Source organism: Parus major, chromosome 1 (genome assembly GCF_001522545.3).
Source record: "Parus major isolate Abel chromosome 1, Parus_major1.1, whole genome shotgun sequence".
Lineage (NCBI taxonomy): Eukaryota > Metazoa > Chordata > Aves > Passeriformes > Paridae > Parus > Parus major.
Window position 1 is genome coordinate 11,058,403 of NC_031768.1, and position 21,520 is coordinate 11,079,922.

The 21,520-nt window shown below is 37.0% G+C and overlaps 1 protein-coding gene across 1 annotated transcript in view; it reads right to left on the minus strand.

Annotated features, from left to right (window-relative positions):
* Positions 1-761: 761 nt before the first annotated feature.
* The window catches only part of IL1RAPL1 (interleukin 1 receptor accessory protein like 1), a 678,633-nt gene continuing 657,874 nt past the window's right edge, over positions 762-21,520 (minus strand). The window contains exons 10-11 of the mRNA XM_015624648.3: positions 12,671-12,841; positions 762-11,284 (exon numbers count right to left, since the gene is read on the minus strand). Of these exons, the coding sequence (XP_015480134.1) occupies positions 10,566-11,284; positions 12,671-12,841 (890 nt within the window). The 3' untranslated portion in view covers positions 762-10,565. The remainder of the gene's footprint in view (positions 11,285-12,670; positions 12,842-21,520) is intronic.

Below are 21,520 nucleotides of genomic sequence, written 5' to 3' on the forward strand. Positions count from 1 at the left end.
TGTATTGCTAGTAACAACAATTTTGTTAAAAAAAAAAAAAAAAAAATTTGCATACGCAAATTATTCACATTGCTTTATTTTTTCTTCATCAGTTCACAAAAAAAAGTATTTCAAATTGTCATAACCTTGCATTTAGTCAGTGAAAGAGTAATTTTGAAAGGAGAACATTGTTTTACAAACTGGACACATACCCTGTTTACTTTTCTCTAATATTTGCACACTATAAAGCAAGTGGGTTTTTTTTGTTTTGTTTTAAAACCTTCTTCATATATTATCATACAAAAATATTAATATGCAAGTAATAAAGATTTTTTTTTTAAACATCCAGCTTTTTTAAACCTAAATCAAAGTCACACCAAAATGTTTTTTTTTTGTTTGGTTTTGTGTTATTTTGTGGGGTTTTTTTTTTTAATCCAGACAAAGTACACCTTGTGCTTTAACAAACTTACGGCATCATGTGCTCTCTGCAAGGATTGTATTGAAATAGCCCATGTGTTGTTATTCATTAAATAGTGTAAAACTTGCCTACTTTTGTGGGTTTCATTTCTCTTAATCCTCTTTTCCCCCCTCTATATGTTGTGTTTGACTATATATGTGGAAAAGTTAAGGCAAGTGCAATCAAAGTTACAAAAATCAATGTTTCTATTGCTAACATGTGCAGCATTCATATTTAGTGAGTGATGTCCTTTCTCCTGTAAGAATAAAATTGATGAAAATACAAAAATGTTTAATGTGTTATAGCTATTACAATAAGCTCTTCATTTTTTTTTATACCAGGCTTCTTGAATTTTCCAGAAGTTAGGATAACACAAACCATGTTCTTTTTAAAGTAACATACACTGAAACTATGTAACATTTTGATCATGACTCTCTTGCTTCTCAGCAATAAGCATAGTATTACTACAAAAATGCAGTTCCTTTTAGCTATGACCCCTCTATTTTTTTAAAAAATAAATATAAGTTAATCTCTTTAGATAAAATCTTTAATATACAGTAGGCATAAATATAGGTTGATGTATTTCTACTTATCTTTAGTGCTTCTATTTTAACTTTAATGATTTTGAACAAAGTGTATAAAGGAAGAGACATTTTCCAAATTATAGTTGTACTTGTAGCCTTAAAGAAAACCTTGACAAGAATGCATATGTTAATTTATGGTTTGTATGGCAATAGTTATGGACATTTGGAAAAGGCAATGATGCTGAAACTTCAATTAAATTTTAGAATAGTCAGAAATTCATGCTCACAAATTCTGGGCCTGATTCTGCTCTTTATTTTGCACCAGTTGTACACAGCTGCAGTTAATTCTACTGACTTCAGTAGAAATATTTTTTTACTTTAATCAACTATTAAGAAAATTAAGATAAAAGTTGCCAAAGCCTTCCATGGCACTTCCTTGTTTCATTCCATCAATGCAAAATTAAAGATGATCAGTAGACATTTATATCTTGAATGTAGGTGCATGTATTCAATATGAACTACAAAGCAGTTCTACTCTGCTGGTTCCTCAGATCATGGAAGACCAGCTGAGAGCTTTATTAACAAAGTGCTTTATCAAGATGCTTATGTAGGTATTAACTTGGAGCAGTGGGCTCCCAGGAAGCGACTATTACTGTTTGAGTTGTGTTGTGCATTCTGTTTATGGACAGTCAGCTCCTTCTGAGATGAGTAAAGTAACTGAGCAAAATTAAAGGAACTAAAGCCCCTAGACAAACTGCTTTATTTGTGTTACTTTTGCAACTTTTTTTATGAAAGAGAAGGTGATGAATTTTTTCTTCTAGTATTTCAACCAGACATATTTTCTTTCTGTTAAAGATCTTTTTGGTCATTTTGTTTTCTTGTCATCTGAAGAAGGTGCAGAAGGTACAATATTTTAATTAAAGGATTCACTTATGAAATGGTGCATATGCTTAATTCTATATATTATGAACAGTCTCATGACACTAGTAACTGCACAGAATTTAATAGTGTGCTTTTCTTGCAAAATTCATAGGCGGATCAAAACTGCTGTGAGTGACAGCAGTGGATATTTAAATGCATTATTGGGAGATAATTTAACTCCTTTTAACTGTGAAAGCTAAGATTAGCATTTTGTCTTTCAGCATCCTCCACCACTAATTTTTGCTGCTTCACCACTACCCAGCACTGGGCAGCTGCCTTCTTTAACTTTATTAACATGCTGAACATGAATCATTAACAAATCTTCAAACCTTTATGATGAAGATATTATAAAATATTTATGAGTTTTCTGAATAATATAAAAATATCTTAGGTCATATTTTTACAGGACATGTAAAATAAATTATAGCAAATTACTATCTAGGGCAGAAGAACTGTAAGAGTAACTGGAAGAAGGGGCAGATAACTGTGTTCTTGTCAGATATTTGAAACAACCAATGATGTTTTTGTAAATTCACATAGATTCACCTTGACTTTGAAATATTTGATTTTTATTTTATTTTTCAAGGCTTTGGAGAGCCTTAGAAAGCCAACAGATAGCAATCAGAAGACTGGATGAGGCGACCTCAGCTTTTCAAAGGAAACTCATTTCTCAGCAGGGGGAATCAGACTCACTCTGCTTGAGACTCCAGGTATAATGGGACCTGAAAGCACCATTTTCCTTTAAAAGACCTATTTTTTGGATTGGCTATGAAGTGGAGATCTGACTGAAGTGGGAGCTAAGGAGAGCCAGCAGCTCTTTGAACAGTTGCCATGTGCACAGTTAGGAGACATTCAGCCTCATTTATGACTATTTTATTCCAGTTCTCTGGACTTCCACTCTATTCTTTCTAATAAATTCATGTAGTGCAATAGTATCTCAGTCCTGATGTCTCCTTATGAAAAAAAATCTGAACAAGGCAAAGCAAGTCCAAACAAACAAAAACACAATTCAAGGAGCTACAAGGAATGAAAACATTTTTGAAAATTGCATGCATGTGCATCTCAGTCTCTGTCCAGCTCCCTATGCTCTAGGTTGATGTCTGAGGGGATCTTGAAAGTTGTATATCTGGTAAGGTGCCCAAGATGACTAAGAGGGAATTTTTCTTCAACATTCCCTAAAGAACAACTTGGCAAGAGTAATTTCAAGGAGACAGAATCTTTGCTGCTGCTTCTCACTCTTCAAATAGCTAACAACATTAAAAAAATGTAGGAATGGTATTTGCTATGTGGTACTGAGAGCTATTCACAAACTCTTTTGTTTAAAGAGTGAAGAGGTAATCGGAGAAAAGAAGAGATGAACTGTACTGACACCATTATTTATAACAGGAAATTTGGCAGATATTCAGGTAGGTCCTGTTAACTAGGAAAAAAATAATTTCCTACTTCTAACAAGGTTATGTAAACAGCTTCAGATAGCAAAGAGTTGGTGAAGGAAATATCTGCCAAATTTGTGTTTCCAGGAAAAAGGTATCTGTAATTTCCTGTGGCAGTAGGACTAGATGAACACTAGTTGGGTTAACCTACATGACCAATGAAGACCTTCCCTATAGCTCTCCCTCCCTGTGTCACCCCAGCAATGTGTCTGTGTCACTGTATCCCTAGCAATGGCTTGATTACAAGTTTGTCATCTCCTTGCAGCACATGGGAAATGTCTTGCTATAAAAAAAAAAAAAAAAAGATTTTTGGGACTTCCTTGCCGTTTTTTGAGTGCTTCTTGTTTTATTTCATTGTACAGTTCTATGATTAAATGGTTACAAGTTAAAATACCGATGAACAGGAATAAAATTGCATAAAGTGCTTTTTGTGATGTAACTAAGATTTGAGAGTGCTTATTGCAATGATTTTGTCCCAGATATCTGCACAGTTTGCAGATTCATGTGCTTTGCTGAGGTAGACATAGGTTGAGGTCTCACAGAAGGAGCCTGGTGTCACTGAACTATTTTGCTAAGATAGATGGAGAGACAGTTGTGTCACTGTTCTCCTCACTGCTTTGTATTTACATAACTGTTCCATTTGAAGTTGCCTGGGTCTTAAGATGAAATGTACAGTGTTCTCATGTGATGGTGAAAGTAAATGTATAATACCAATTGTTTACATTTTCTACTAAAACATTCCTAAGAAGTCAATTAGGGCTGCAGTGAGCTCTTCACCAGAGGATATTAACTCTGGCAAACAACTTCTTGTATGTCTGTAAATTCATTGCCATTTGTGTTTTAAATTTACAAGGAATAGTGAGATTTCCTAAACAAATCTCTCTATGATTTACCTGTCATGCAAAGAATGGAGAGAAAATTTTGGAAATTCTCTTACTTAACTTCCTACAAAACATCTGGACAAAAAAGCTCTTGAAAAAGAATCGTCTAAACCCAGGTTTAAAAAGATTAAGTAATTGCATTGCTAATTTATTGTTCTTTCATTATGTTTGTTTTTCAGATGTGTGTGTGCAGACTGCAGCTTAATGGAATATTTTGAGCCCATAACTGACATTTTCAAGACTTTCTTTTTACCTCAGAGAAGATCAGAATAGTAACAGGATGTGGATTCATATAAGCAGTCTATGTGGATGTGAAAAATGGTGCAGAGGACAAAAAATATAGCCTTTTTTCAGCTCAAAGCTTTACTCCTCTAAATCTCAGGAAAGAAGACATCTACTCAACCTAAACATCTCTGCCAGGAGTTTTAGTGTGGATCCCAACCTGAGGCCTTGCAGCAAGCTTTGAGTGCTTGTACTTCTAATTCTGCAAGGTAAATAGATATGAGAGGATGGCATGGGATGGGATGGGGGGATGGAAATTTCTCCAAGGGTGCTCAGGTGTGGTGTTACCTGACTGAGATGGCAATTTCCTGTAGCTGTCATTTAGTGGACTGCACACTAACCAAGCAAGCTGACATCTTTCTACGCTCAGTGCTGGCGTTTATTTTGAGCATGGAGCAAATGGGAAATATTGTCAGCTGTTCCTGCTTTGCCATTGGGTATCTGCTCCTCGACATCTGACAGCTCTCATGTTTATTTTCATTAACATCAGTAGCAACGTACTGCCCACCTTCCCTGTGTGCTGCCTACAGCAGGTAGGACAGTGGTGATACCTTGAGCCCACGGCTCCTTCTGCACCCACCTGGCACAGGAGTAACTAAACATGAGGCCAAAGGGAGCTGTGCTCTCCTCCTCCACACACAGGAACACACTTTCCCCTCTGTGGAGCTTCTCAGCCATAGACACGTGGTGCAGCTGCCTGTTCTGGCTTCCACTTCTTTATCTGTCACAAAATGTCTTTAAGAGTATGGGCTCCGTAGGTATTAATTGTTCCTACATGACTATATTTTTGAGGAGAGCAGAGAGAGAGAGCTAATTTGATTAACAGAGAAAGAAAAGGTAAGAAAAAAATCTATTTTATTTTTTCATAATTTGTGTGTTCCTTTAGCCATATGCTGATGGTTAAGAGATGTCAGTAATACTCCCCTCAAATTCTTAGCTCTCGCATTTTGTTTCAAATTATTTTTCCAGTACTAGTGACCAAGAAAATAAATGTTTGCACTCTCTATATGTTCAGTACCAGATAATCTATTTTATTTAAAATTTAGATCCTAGAGAAACAAGTAACTCTTTGTCCTCCCAAATAAAAATATTTGAATTGACTAATGATTCTGAAATTATGTTATTTAAGGTAATAGCTATTTAGTGTTAAGAATGCTGGTAAGCTTTTGGGATGAGGCTGGTTGTAATTGCAAGTTGAAGACTTCCCTTTAAAAACCCTCAGTAAAAATATACTGATTTTTCAGTAATCTGAACTTCAGAATTGACATGTTTTCAACATCTTCTCTGACTACTTCATGACCCTGTGGACTCTAAAACTACACCCAGAGCTTATTAGTCCAGAGCAAAAGTTAAACTTTGTTATAAGAAAAATTTAAACAAACCCTCCCCCCCAAAACAAAACCAAAACAATCAAACAAACAAACAAACAAAATAAAAAAAGCAGGCATAGGAAAACTCTTAATAGCTGAAACATTTTTATCAGTTTTGCTCCCCAGGGCAACAACTCTGAATTTTGGAACATCACATCAAGGCTGTTTGGTGAAGTGTGATGCTGCCAACATCTTCTTGGAGGATAGAGACAGAGTCAATGGAAAATGGCCCAGCATTACATCACAAACAACAGCTCAGTATCCATGCTAAATTCAGTGAATCTGAAATTAAAGACACAATGGTGTTCTTCAACCTCCACTCAGTGGGCTATTTAGGGGGTGAAGAGTTGTGTTGATACAAAAAAATAAAAAGCAAGGAAACTTGCAGCCCTCATAATACAAGGAAACTCATTGTTATGAAGTTGCTTACACTTCTTCTGTTGCCAGCCACGTTAACCTATTTCTCAACTGGGTTAGAAAAAGTGCTTTAATAACAGCAAACCAGATAGTGGGTGGGAATGAAGCAATATAGTTACTCCAGTTAATAAACTAAGTCTGTTACAGAGACTTTATTTTAGCGCTGGCAGATTTTTGCCATCCTCTTTATAACAACAATAGAAGAAGAACAAAAATCTCTCTTTGCTAGACTATCAACAAGTACAAAATCATTCGGAAGTGTATTAGACATACAGGGACATATTTGTGTTGCTGATCTGTCTGGATGGCCTCCAAAAAAGCCAGTTGCTTGATGTAGGTCAGCCAGAGTACAGAGCTTTGCATGACAAAAAAAACCACGATACAGTCAAAAAAGCAAGTGGGTATTTTGCCCTTTATTGTCCATTGGCCATTGTTCTATTTTTGAGCTTACTTTACTACTGTGTTTTTTCTTCCTTTGGATTTTAATTAAACTCTTAGGCTTATTAGCTTGACATTTTCATCTTTTTTTCTTTTTTTTTTTTTTAGTTTAAAAATGAAGGAATCCTGTTTACTAGGCCACTTTTCCCCAAATCTCACTGCTCTATCTATAATTTAAATAGGTCATTAATGCACAATATCCAAATAAAACTTTGTGAATTTTGATCAGGAGGGTATAACAAGCTTTTGACTATTTTGAAACTGATTATCACTCATTATGTAAAATACACATGGTGTTCACAGCTGTGCAGTAATAGAAAAATCTTAGTTTAAGCCTAATGGCATTGAACTCTGAGCCAGATCATATCAAAAGTGTTTGATGTTGGCTGCCAGGTGACAACTGGGTCCCCACTAAAATCCAGAAGGCATTTTGCTTTTCCTTTCCTTGCAGCCAAGATTTCAGCTTGTTACAGACAGCAAATACGAATTCCTTTTCTCTTTGCTTTTCCAATTTTCTTCTCCCACACAAATCAATCTTGCACTCATTCAGATTTATTAGATTTACTCTCAAATCATCGTGCTATAACTGAGAACAGAATCAGACCCAGCCAAACATTTTGCCTTCAAAATAATTAGCTGCATTCTACAGTGTCCTATTTCTGTCCAGCTATATATGCTGTCTGGAGAACCTATATAGTGAATTTACACAAGCTGTGTAACAAGAGTCCTTTTATAACATGGACTACCCTGATTAGAGAGAGCCTTATAAAGACAGAGCACCACACTTGGATAATTCACGTGCATAGAATCCACATACAGACCCAAAGTTATTGACCAGGCAGATTAAGTTTTTCTGATCATTACACTGTGCTTTTTTTAAAAAATAAAGTGCTATTTGCTTATGGCTAAACTATTGCATGCACAGTTCAGGCTGCATTGTCAAAAATCAAAACACCTTGACCAAAAATGATGGAGCCTAAGCACTAGGGCAATGACAGTTTTTGTTGGTTTGTTTGTTTGTTTGCTTGTTTCCATTTTAGTTTGCATTCCAACAGAATTTTTGTCCAACATAGAGCACGTGAACACACAACACTTCCCTTCACTGTTCCCCACACAGAGCTGTTCACAGAAGAGGAATATTAAGGAGGAATGTTTCTAAAGCCACAGAAAACTTCTCCACTTATTTCAGGTTTTGTGATTTATCTTTTTTGTTTGTTTTTCTTATATTTAAAATTATGACAAAACATTATAAGAAAAGCTTTCTTTAAGTAGTGAGAATATCAAATAGTATTTGTCAATCCCTGAATCATGCTATTCAAAGTGCTTAAATCTACACTAAAAATAGGAGAACAGAAAAGTACTTCCCATGTGGCTAAGAAAAGACCTACCAATTGTCTAAATGTGATTGTGGTCAAATAATTACATCCTACATTTATTTCATATCCCAGTCTTTACACCAGGGCATGTAAAGGGAAAAAAAAACCCTAATGCATTGCTTTCAGAGCATCCTGGGGTATTTGGGACAGTTGTGTTTTAACCTGGATGGAAATTAGGCAGCTCACTGCCACTCACTCAACCCCTCCCCTTCTCCCCCCCTCAGCCCAGTGAAAACCAGGACAGGCATCCAGATGAATGAAGGAAAATGCCATCAGTGCCTGACAGGTGTCTGTAAGAGCAAATAAATAATAGGTTTCTTGAAGAAAAAGTGCAAAACTCTCTTAAAATTTTATGTGACCTGGCAGCCTAATTTCCATTTTGTGGATGTTTGGCACATGTCAAGAGACACTATAGTAAAGGACAGACTGTAGAAAAGAACTTGAGCTTAATCTCAGAGAAATAAGCATTTTAAGCAAATAAAAGTCAGTGCACACCTCAAAGGTCTATTAGCTTCTTATGCAGATACTGAGATTTCTTGACTTTCACAACAGGAGCACAGTCATTTCCTCCCACACTGTCAGTTCTGGATTGCTCCCACAAACGTCCTCCAACCTACAGCTTCTCCACTCACTTCTCATTAAGAAGACCAAAATATTATAAGCTATACTTTTCTCCTTGTGACAACCATGACGAGCAAACCCCACATCATCCATTATATTGGCCAATATCATTCAGCTGCCATAAAAATACCTAAAGCTAATTAATTACATAAATAGACTCTAAGGCCTGTTTGCCAGGACACCAGTTGGGATTCTGCCAGGGCAAATCAAACCCATGACTCTGACAGTGTGCTGCAACCAGGAGTTCTGCTCCAGCTCCTCTGCTTCTGCCAGCAGGGATGAGCAGAGAGCTTGGCCTGAATGTGCTGCAGAATTGCACCACTCCTCTCTCTTTCTAAAACCAGAAAGGGCTTTCTGTTATTTAAAACATAAGTATGAGCAAGGTGCTTGTTTAATTTGTCTCAAAGATGTCTGGATATAAACACAGTGGTGGGCTTTTCATCTTCCCTGTCATCCATGGTGCATGCATTATTTGCAACTCCTCAAAGATAGAATCATACATAAAAATAAAACTAATTTATTTATTCATTAAAGTGAATAAATTGTTTTTAATACTTCCAGGTCTGATTTAAATATTAATTTTGTATAAATAAAGTTTATTCTGAAAACAATTATATTTCTGGTAATCACGTCATTTTTTCTGCCTGAGTTCTTACTGAAATCATGTTGAAATTAATAAAGTTTTATTTATCGTTACAAGCTAAAACCAAATGAAAGAAGATTTCTTAATCTTGAATATATAATTTTAAAGCAAATACAGTTTTTGGAACATTAAAATACAAGGGACTCTGAAATCCACAGGAAAATAATGTTTTGCTCTTACTTTTTTTTTTTTTTTTGAAAATAACACTTTCTATAATACAAAGTGACAAACCATCTACAATACTTTATCATTCTTTTTCATTCCCCTTTGGTTTGGAAGTCATCACTGTACATATCAGCAGGACTCTGCACTTCAGTGTCTATTGCCTCACTTGTCTTACTTGCCTGACATTTGCAAATGTTATTTGCAGGACTTTGAAAGTTGAAAAAAAAATAAAAATTGAGTGCTTAAAAAATAAAATCCACAACCACATTAATACTTTTCCCGGATGTGTTAAAAATAGGGTTGCTTTTATATTTATAAAAGGGATACAACCAGCTCATTCTTAAAATAAGAATTAAGAAGAAAACAAACCCAAAAAAGCAAAAACCAAACCGGCTATAGTTTCTACACACTCTAGTGACTACTGTGAAGCAACCGATACAGATTGGGCATTTTCTCTTGTTTGACAGGTATCTACCAAGTTACATGTTAGATGATCAGACTGTAGTGTTACCCCAAATGGGGGTCTTTGTAAGGGCAGGGAAGGAGCAGTGCACATTATGGGAGTAGAAATGAAACTGGAGCTCTCGGTGAGCAATGGGGTCCTTCTAAGAACAAAAACTCTCCAAAAGAGGTGAGCTGCAGCAGGCATGGCTAGGCAGGCCAACAAAATGGATGGTGCTTCTGATATCAACATAGCTTTGTCCAAGCATTCCCAAGAGAGGTTATAAACAAACAAACAAAAAGTCTAAAACTATACTAATGAAGCAAAAAAGTTTCCTATCTATACAGCAGTCTCTTCATTTAAAAAAAAATGTAAATATACAAATTCCAATGACATATAAAACAAAGTCAAAAATGTGAATGGGAAGAGACATGGGTAAAACAGGAAGACTGATGCTACAAAGAAATTGCAAAAACATATGTACAAGACCCTGTTTTTCCTCGTTTGTTATCGATTGTAATGCATGTTTAACAGCAGCAGTCGAGGATGTAGTTCCAGGCACCAGACTGCAGACTCTGCTCCTACTCAAGGGGGTCGACAGCCCCTTGCATGTCGGTCACCAAATGACACTTGATATACTGGTCTCCCGCGGCAAGAGGGGCAGTATGGCACTGTTTGTGTGAGCCTCTTCGGGGTTCTGCTCCCTGTTAGTTTTTGTCTGCGGCCGCTGCCCGTTTATAAGTGTCATGGGGATGTTGCAGTAGGTGTGCTGGTTACCTATTGAGGTAAGTGGCAGGGTGCCGGCAGGAGGTACATCGTATTCATAGCTTCGATAATAGTGTTTCTGGCGCATCTGTGAATGATATGTGTTATGAAAGGTGGAGCGCAGGTCTGGATGGGCAGTGGCAAGAGCAGTGGAGGTGGCAGCGGCCATGGAAATTGCGGAGACTGTCTGCAGTTCCCCAAAGGGCCCCTGCTCACTGACATCTAAAACCTGCTCGTTTGTCATGGGTTCAATCCTCTTAAAAGGCATTTCGTACTGTAAACGTTTCCAGAACTTGGAATTCAACTTGTTGCATTTTGGTCCGTGCCATTTAATGACAGTGAGGAGCTTGATGGTATGTTTTAGGGCCTCAACCTCCTGGTAGTTCATAACTCCTCGGAGTTCACTGCACTCAATCAGTATCACTTTGATTTCTCCCGTGACTAACATATTTCGAAGCCTTGTTTCCAGTTCAAAGATGCTCCAACCTCTTCTTACCACGTAACTTGGAGTCATGACGATGATCAGTCGCTTGCTTTGGTCTACACATCTTGCCACATCTTCAATGTAGGCTACAAAACAAAAAAATTGCTCAGAAAAACAATATAAGAAAACAGTCTGCTCTCATACTCTAGTGAGAAACAAGAGGCAAATCCCTGCTCCCACAAGATCTTACTGAAATATGCAAAAACATCAATTGAAAATATGCCAGGCTGGCCTGGCAGAACATGGTCTTGAACAACCTGCTGTATGTGGACCTCCTTCAGCAGGGAGGCTGGAACAGATGACCTCCACAGGCCCTTTCCAAACTCAACCATTCTGTGATCCTGCAAAACATCTACTCCCACACGTGCTATGGATTCTGAGTGTTTGTTCATGAGCTGTGGCTTTGTATCATCGATGTCGCTATAGGAACAAATATGTCCATCATGATTTTTACCTTTAAAAAGGCAAAGTCACCCAGTTAGACAACAGAATAGCAGCCATGTGCTTCAGGACCTCAGTCTCAAACCCAAATTATGCTCTAAGTTTTTTGTTAGGCTTAGACTCTGTTTTTCTTTCATATTCCTGCTATACACATTCATAAAAATAGTGTTGTCTCCTGTAAATTAGTCTTAGTTTGCTGTAGATTAAAAAAATATCCATAAGATTGTTTGATGTTCTATATTGTGCTCTCTCTATACCAAATATCCTTTATCTTTCATTGAAGGTATTGAACTTAGTTGCTGCCTATATGGTTACACTGAAGTAATGAAGAATATTACAACTGACAAAACATTACTGTACTTATGTAAGAATATGAGAGAGAAACATGAAAAAGATCTACTTGTACCAGTGGAAACCAATTCTAGTGTTCAGTCTCTGAGAAGGTCCACATTTGTCTACAGTAGACACTGACAGAATTCAATGTTTTTGTCTGGTGTAGAAATTGTTATTCAACTATTGCCTGAGTTCAAAATCAACTTTTTCTTTCTTGTGAAATTTTGGTATCATTTATAAATATAATTTTTAAAATTTGTATATATATAAAAATATAATTTATATATATATATATATATATATATATATAAATTTGTGTGAATTTCTGTAATACTTAAGACTCATGGATATTTTTTCCAAACTAAATCTAACGAACAGAAAAGAAAGAACTTGGTATTCATTCCTAGAGATGCAAGTTCTCAAAAAATCTGAAAAATGTTAGTCTCTTTCATTTCCTTTATTTATGCATGCCCTTTCTGTGCTATTTTACCTCCAGTTAAAACAATACAATTACTGAATAATAATCCTCTTATCTGGGAAATGCACATTAATGTTTGGTGGCTTTGTCTTCAACATTCTCTAAGACACGGAGAAAAGATGACATTCTGAAGGAGTAGGTAGAGAAACAAGACTAAAACAATCACTGCAATCACTTATTTTCTCCTTCCAAATCACATGAGAATAAAGACATGACTTACTTCCTGTGGGAATCAAATCTCTGTCTGGTATGAACAGCTTGTATCCATAATGCTTTTCCAGCATATCTGGTAGAATCTCAAGAGCAAATCTTTCTTCCTCTCCAGTTTCTTGATTCCACTGGTCAGGATCCACTTTGGTATAAGATAGATATGCATCATAGTCTTTGTTGTCTAAGGAAAGACAAAAATTCAGTTAGCTTATTCCATAGTCTAGTAGGTTTCCCAGATATTTCCCCAGGTATTATTTCTGGGAGAATTTTCCAGGAATAGGAAATGGTTTAGATAAAGTGGCAAGCTTTCCCCCAGTCTCCAGATATGCATCCATTCAGCTTTCCTGTTTCACCTGGTAGAGATAATCCTTAGTTACACAGATGCAAGGAAGGAGGGCTCCATATCCATAGGCAGAAGTCAGTTTATGTAAGAATCTGGATAAAGGAAATCCACTCAAAGGCAAAGTGACAGCTTATGAGCACCAAAGTCAAAAGTCACTGAGAAGAATTTGCATTCTTCTCTAGCATAAAAGGAGAAAGAAGAGCATGGAAATAATTAAGCTAATGTGTAAATGTTAAATGCTATGCATAGTAAAGGCATTTCAGTCTTGCCAAAATTTTACTATAAATTTAGGACCTGGGGCTGAAATGCTCTTAGTGAACATATAGTATTCCTTGTAAAACTCTTTAACTCTCCAGGTCTGAAATTATTGCCAAGCTTAAATCTTTGCAGCATCAGCTCCTGATGTTGCAGTTTAAGTTTCTTGAATTCTGTGCACTTAAATTTGCAAATTTAATGTTGCATTAATGTCCATTTCATTACTTAACAGTGTGTTACTTCAGTATGAGAAATAACCATGCCTGAGTTTTAAATGTGCTTGGTGTGCCTACTTGAAAGACTGAATCAAAAGAGCCACCATTAATTTTCATTAGGAGGTCAATAATGCCAAGTGCTCTGGAACTAATTCAGTGGAATAAGAGGTCACGTTTTGACTTTTGTTGTGAAGAAAGCAGAGGAAAATCAATGACAAGAGTAATGAAATGTTAACATCCTTCTAACTCTCTTGACAACATTATGAACAGACTACCCAGAATATCAATTGCTTGTCAGAGATCTGACTGAATACTCTAAATACTGTGTCATAAGTAATGTTATATTCAGCCAGTGCTGACTTCATTTATTTATTGAGCCTCTCCTTTCTTCATTTTACACCTTTTTGTAGTCTGGTAGCATTATTTTGAAAAGCCTGCCAGCTGTAGGGTGGATGCAAGGAGTGTAAATGAAATTAATGGAGCGGTGCTAATCTTGAGCAGTCTTCAATCCCTTTTGAGGAACCATGTTCTCTATGCTCATTAACATTTGCAGATGACAGAACAAATGTGGTTGTACTGTTACTACTTTTAATCTTTCTAAACCCATGAAATGACCATGTGCTCATTCTGTGCCCTGCACACCTTTTGTGGGATATTATCTATTGGATTGTTAATAGCCACAAAAAAAAACCAACAAAACCAACAAAACAAATAAAAAACAACAACCAAAACAACAACAAAAAAAGGAAAATAAGAAAAAAAAGAAGCACTGCCTTTTATAGTTCACAGTTTCCATGATTTTTTGGGAGTATTTATGATAACATGTCTTTTAATAACAGAAAAGCATCTCCTGCCTTTGACAATGCCTTAAAATAAGACTGATTGGATCAAGTATAATATAGAGGGACATACACAGCAGGCTTTTGTTTCTGCATTAGGGCAGTGTTAATCCAGCAAGAGTATATCACAGGGTGAGGCCAACAAATATATGAGGAAATTATTACAACTGACAAAATGCTGGTGTTGCAATGACAAATTCTATTGTTACCTCATTATGGTCATGACCATGGTACATGCTTGAGACCAGTGGTGCTCTGTTCAAAGTCTTTGAGTAAAGATGAGAAGGCATCATTTTTCAAAAGGATTAATAATAAAAATAATGCAGAATTCAAACTGTTTTAAAGGCTGAATATTGTTTGTTAAAATGGTTTGCACATCCTTACTTGGAGAGGAAATTATTTGTGCTATGACATTGTTTTACTGCATGTGCAAATATCACACTTAGGCATGTATTTAAAGTACACATTTTTCATATAATGGAGGCTCCAGCACCTCCACTGACTACAGCTGCATCATCCTGCATTGCAGGGAAAATCTCTTTCCCTCCTAGTTTTATTAGTATTTGTAGGGCAAAGAATGGTTGGGGTCTAGGGTATATCTGAAGAGATGTGTTTGGGCATCAAGCATGGGGAAGCCCTGGGGACATTCATCAGAATGAGGTGAAATGCAGCTGGTGCTCAGGGTGTGGTGCACTCAGTCCACAAAGGTTTCAGTCAGCCCCAAAACACTGGTACTGCAAGAATCCAGGCAAAACAGTGAGTTGCAAACTGTCCTATCACTTCAACCATTCTATGGAGATGAAAGTGAGAGGTTTGTAAGTGAGAAATGGTCATGGGACTACACTCAGCCACAGGTTCAGATAGACCTTAGGAGTAAACACTGAGGGTCAAATCCCATCTTCATTAATAACACATGGAAAGATTACTTCATTTAGTGGCCCAGGATTCTAGCCAAAACACTTGTTGCTTCACTGGAATATACATTCTTTAATACTGCCCATTCCTTTTGATACTCATCCAAATGCAGAGTATGCTCTCATACTCCCTGTGACTTTCTACAATGTTAATCCAACAGAAGTGATATAAATTTTTTAGGGGATGAAGCTGTAAATGCTTCTTGTTATTCCAAGGATGTGCTCAGCAGCAGTCACTTAAAGGCTCAATGTAAGCATAAAATGAAACCCAGCCTATATATGCATCTACTTTTTCACATGCAAATGGGATCTTTGGGTAAGTAAATTGCTATCAGACATCTAAGAACTCATCTGTATGCATGCTCTCTTAACAGCTACACATGAAGAAATGATAAGCTGGTGCCTACAGAAAGAAAGATAAAACTTCCACTTCTACAGGGACCACCAGACAGATTTAACATCAAATTTGCATTATAGATGTATGTATTTTCTACTTACTTCCATGTTGCACTGCAAGAAGTCAACAGTTTGGGCCTTTAAGGGTTTATTAGACTTAAACACTGAAGATATTTCTGCTAATGGGGGACAGAAAAGTTATATACATGCATAAAAATTAAAAAAAATAATAAAATAATATAGAGAAATTTTTTCTTATCGGTCATGTTTGAGCCAGTGACAAATTCTGACTTTTAGCTGGCACAATACATTCTAGCACAAGACAGATTAAGAGAGCAAAACAAGGACAAATTCCACAATGCTACATTTTATAGTGAGCCTTGTTTCAATGAAGCCTTAAGACCTAGACAGTGGAGTCAGCTCATGTGTCTGTGCATCCTGAAATGCTCAGAGTAGTGTGCAGTGCCTTCAGAAACATTCAGTGCACTGGAGGCAGCTGACCACACACAGGGTGCTCCACAGCTCAGCAAAATCTTCCAGATCTTCTGGGCAGATCTTCCAGACCAACAGGGAGCTGGACAGCTGATTCCTCTCCTTCAGCAGAGAACGTGCTCTCCTCTTAAATGCTCAGATACTCATACAGGAGCTAGGAGCAATGCACTGGTTTAACTCAGTGTTTCAGGATTTCAAGAGGAGCTTTGGCAGTGGGAGATTGGATCCCCCCATATGCCACAGGGAGCTGGAATCAAACTGATACAGGAAGCTTTTGTCTTAAAAAAAAAGTGCTATGTTCAGGAAGGGTTACAAAGAACCTTTCAAAACTTCTCAGACTGTAGCTGCTTCAAAATTATGGCATTTCTTAATCTGTATTTGCTTCACTATTTTGGGGGCCGCATTTAATATATACATTGGGATAGTGGTTATCCTTAATATAATGAAAAAATATCATTTAATGCTGAGTTGAATAAAATGCTCAAATCCTAGGTCTTTCAAAATACTTATACTTTTCCTCACACTATTTGCTGTTGCTAATGTAACATTTTCTATTATTTTTAAATGTCAAGCCCTTTTAATGTTAATAAAAATTAAGAACTACCCATACAATTTTTGGCATGGCATAGTATATTTAAGTGTAGCATTCCTTATGATAGTTCATATTCTTGTGCAAGTGAGTGATGCTGAATCGTATGGCAATGTCTTTTTTTTTCTACTTTACATCTGAAGTTTGTAACCCATAACAATCTCTTAGTCTGGAATCTAAAGATGATCTTGGTAATATTTTATTTTTAAGAAAAATATTTATCATATATTACACATCCACTTTAGGTGCTGTGAAATAGGAAGAGAGAAAAAAAGCAGGAACTTTCCTTTGAATTAGCACATTTCATGCATAGAATCTAGAAAATCCCATATTCAGTGGATATATAAATTGAGTTTTTATTGTTTGAATTGCATTTCAGATGTAAATAAATAACATAAATAAGAAGAGTTAAAAGAAACAGTTTTCCAGCAATAAAATTGTAATTAAATAAGAGAAAAATCCTTTTTTGTAACAAGTAATGTTTAGAAAGAAGAGAGATGCATTTTTCTAAGGTGATTTAAATAGAATTTGAAATTGATATTCATAGAGCAGGATTTCTTATCGTCACAATTTGCCAATAGCCAATAAGAATATATAAACGAGTGGTAAGACTGCTATTGAAAACTTATTTTGTGTGTCCCCAGGGAAGATTCAGTAATTGCAAAGTCACTAACTTCAGCAGTCATTTCAGTCTAGCTATACCTGCATAGCATAATCATTAACACAAGCGCTTTGGTGGTGCTTAAACCAATAGTAAAAGTTATATTTGAAAGTTAATAACTTAGTCACACAGAAATCTGAAGAATCTCAAAGCACTGCCATTCCTTGCTGCTTAAGGGTCTCACTGGGATGAAACCCAGGAAACCACTAAGAAGTATTTCTTACCTGCTCTTGTCCTGGACAGTTAATAAGATATTATCTGGGCATTCCCATAGGTTCATCCATGAGCCCTGCTAGTCTTTTGCAGCTAAATAATAGCAAGGACAAAATCATGATTACATAAGGACTCCCAGGTGTAACAGGAACTACAAGGAAGAACCGGTTTCATCAGTCTCGTAATCTGAGCATCGATTTGCTTTCCCTCAGCAAGAAGTAGAAATTCATCTCTCATGAAAGGGCAAACAGCCCAGCCAAGAAACAGTGGAGATGTCATGTACCAAATCCAAATGAGATTTCCAGAACTGAGAGAGCTCAGCAGTGGCACATTTTAATCTTATTAGAAGCACTTTGCTTAATTTCAGCAATGTGGTGGAAAAGAAACACACAAACAAAGAGAAAAAAGCAGCCACTTTCCCTCTTTCAGAACTGAAACTCCCCAGGCCTGGGCCCGGTTGCCTTCCCTGTGATGGAGCTGCACAGAGGCCGTGGCTTCCTTCAGCTCACTGAGGCTTCCATGGCAAGGAAAGCTGAGAAGAAGATTGAGGACACCACACTGAGCTCCTGCCCAATATTTTAGAAACAGCTGATGGAACCTAATGGCACCAAGGGTCATTGTGAAGGCCATAATTTCAGCTCTTAAAGAAAGCTCTCACTTTCTAGTTATCAGTTGCCAACAGGCTTCTTTTTTTCTTGAGCCTAAAGCTTTACTTGTCAGCATAGATGTGAGAAAGGCTATTTATGTAAACTTCATTAGAAAACTATCTACAACGGATTTAGTCAGATTTTGTCTTTAATTGCTACTTGTTTTTGCCAGCCTCCTAATGCAAAATGTCTCCTTTCTCCTTTCTCTTTTTTTTTTTTTTTTTATATTTTTTTTGATTGTGTTCACCTTTGCTTATTAATTCCTTGCTAAAATACTTCCACCAGTTTGAAAGGTTAAAAATCTACCCAGGTAATGGTAGTGGCAGATACCTGCAAACTGTTTCTACTATTAGCTTTACCATATGGTCCTGCCTCTGAAACTAGAATCTAAAACACAAACAAGTAGAAGTTTTTGAGTTCGTGTGCCTATCTCACCATGTCCGATGGTTTTTAGCCTGTCTTCTGTAGACTTCTGGATTTATCCATAATGTAAATTTAAACTGGCATACAGTCATCCACATATGAACATCCACATATGCACTGGAATCTCTCAGATCTTGAAATGGCACGAAAAAAAGTTGGAAATAGTTGTTTTGGTCACTTTGAGCCTCCTATCCAGTCTGAGGCAGGGTTGTACCTGGCACTGCTAAGTGACTTGCCACCCTCACTGTGGCTAATGTGGCTGTCATGCCTGGGAACTGATCCTTGCACAATTTGGTGTGCAGGAATGGTACAAAGGAGAAAGTTGTCCCAGGTAAAACAATGGGAAAATTTCCACTGATTTTAGGGTGCCTGGAAGTCAGCTTATATCTTGATAAAGAGCAGATTTCTATATAGTAGTAATATCTCTTCTGATAGAAACAGATTTAAGGTCACAGAGTGCAAGCTAGAAAAAAGTCAGGGCATGTGTTGATCGCAGGTACTTGTAAATGGTTATTTGCATTTTCACTCTGTCAGTTAAAGTACAATATGTCTTTTCATAAAGCCATTTAATAACTGGGAACAACAGCAAGAGAAGGTCCTTGGAAAATAAAAATACATGAAAAGCAACTGCTAAAATGCTCCACAGAGAGTGAATATGATATAAAATCTCTTTTGTTGTAGCTCAATGTACAACAAAATAGAATAAATCATCACTTCTAAAAGTGGCTTTCACTAATATCATTTTGTCCCTAAAGTGTGCTTTATGGACAAGGCTTTTTAAAACAAGCTTTTAAGTTTAAAGCTGTAGAACTATAAAGGTTACCTGGCATTTGACAAAGATTAGCCCTCAGAAGTTCCCAGTGAAATATCTACTTCTGAAAATGCTGTTGTTTTCAGAACAGTACAGGACATTTCTTTGTTTCCATAGCACTTCAAGCTATCATCTTTACTGTGTATGCAGAGAGATCTTGAACTGGATTTTTCTTAAACAGATTTGTGAGTCTCTGGCCACCAAACCAGTAGTGGTTCATTATGGCTCAGAGATGCAAGGCCATGCCAAGCACCTGCAGGTGAAAAAGCTCCTACTTTTCCAAGGGTCAGAGTGTTTCTGTAGCCCCAGTGCCTGGGAGAGCTGTCAGGGGTTGACAGCGAGGTGTCCTGACCAGACAGGGACACCCATCCTGTGCCACTCCGCACTGGAGGACACATCGTGGTGTCCATCACACCATCCCCACAGCTGGAAAGCACAGGCATGGAGTCAGAGGAGAAGCAGCAATATATACTGATATTACTAATGTTCCAAATTAGTAGGAAAGGCAGGGAATCAACCACAAAAACAAAAAGAGGGCTTCAATTCCCGTTCCCGGGACTGAGCTGCAGTGTCTGCAGGACAGGAAGAAAACAGCAGAAGAGTCTTGAGGCCTTAGGCTGAGAAAAAACACTGGGAAATTCAACACTGTAAGTTAGAGAAATGACAAATCGACAGCTGTGATCACTTGGTTAATCTGCAGTGTCCCTACAGAAAGTAATAAATTGAGTTGCATTAGCTGTAAGGGTTAAATACTTTGTTTTCAAATACTTCTCACAATTTGCCCATGCCTCCCACAAAAATGCGTATGTTAGTTAGCCTGAGAAAAATTGATGTGTCTAAGGCTTGGAAAGGAAAAAGGAATTGTGATGAGATTTGACATCCTGAAGGGCTTGTTCTCTGATCAGGGAAGAAATGAAGCATTGAATTTTAAAAGAGATTTTCAACTGAAAATTTTAATTGGACCTCACCTTTAAAGCGTTTCAAATCCTCTCTGGGTACAATACAGCACACATAAAAAAAAAGACTGTGATATTTTGATGTTTGCTCATCTCCATGCTGTCCTGAAGTATGACAGAACATGGTGTAAATTATGAATAGAACGTGGGCGCTCTGCTGCTGCACTGCAGGAGATGCGGATAGAATAGGATTTTAGAGTTCAGCATTTTGTGTCTGTCAATAACAAACTAAGCCAAAGGAAGGGATCTCGGCAATTTATCTCTGCACAAGTCATGCCCTGGGCTTCTATGGAACTTTTTCTCTCCATCTTCCTTCTTTTGCATGCGTGTAAGTGAAAGAGAAGATTGCAATGTGCTGCTGCAGTCACTTCATTAGCATAATGGGTTTTATCCATGTTGCCAGAACATTGAACACAGTGCAAGCTACATGTTTTCATTAGGAATTTGTAAGTAGTAGTTTTCTTTTTATACTGCTATGGTTGAGCACCCAAGTTATCAGTAATCAGTAAGCAGTATCACTGATCTGCTAAGGAGATCCCATGCTTGACCTTCTTTAGCAGTGACCTTTGCTCAGAAGAATAAACTGAACAGATATTGGTTTTCCTCCTTTTGAATCACAGAACAGTATCCCTTAGAGGTAACTTTTTTGATATTTAAAATCTGTGATTCAAGTGTTGCTGTTCCCAAGTGAGCAGTGTTTGGGATGGGACAAGAGAGAGAGGAAAGAGGGTAACGCTTGGCAGAGTAAGTCTGCAAATGAATTGGAATTATTTCAGAAAATGAGAAACGACAACTATAAAAGCAAAAATTACTGATACTAAGAGAGAAAAAAATAAATTACCTCTACCTAAACAATTAATTTTTAAGTGTTTATTTCTGCATATTCTAATCAGACTATTATTAAATTCACATAATTTATGGAAGTAAACATGCCCATTTAAACTGGCAGCTGCTTTGTGGATAGGAGAGGATCTTCTGAAAAATATGAAGGTGTCTGTCAAAATCCTTCACAAATCACAGTCCCTCTGGGCCTCAGTTTCCTCCTCAGTAAAATAAATAGAATAACCTGATTTTTTTCTTCATTGAACTGCTACATTAATGCATCT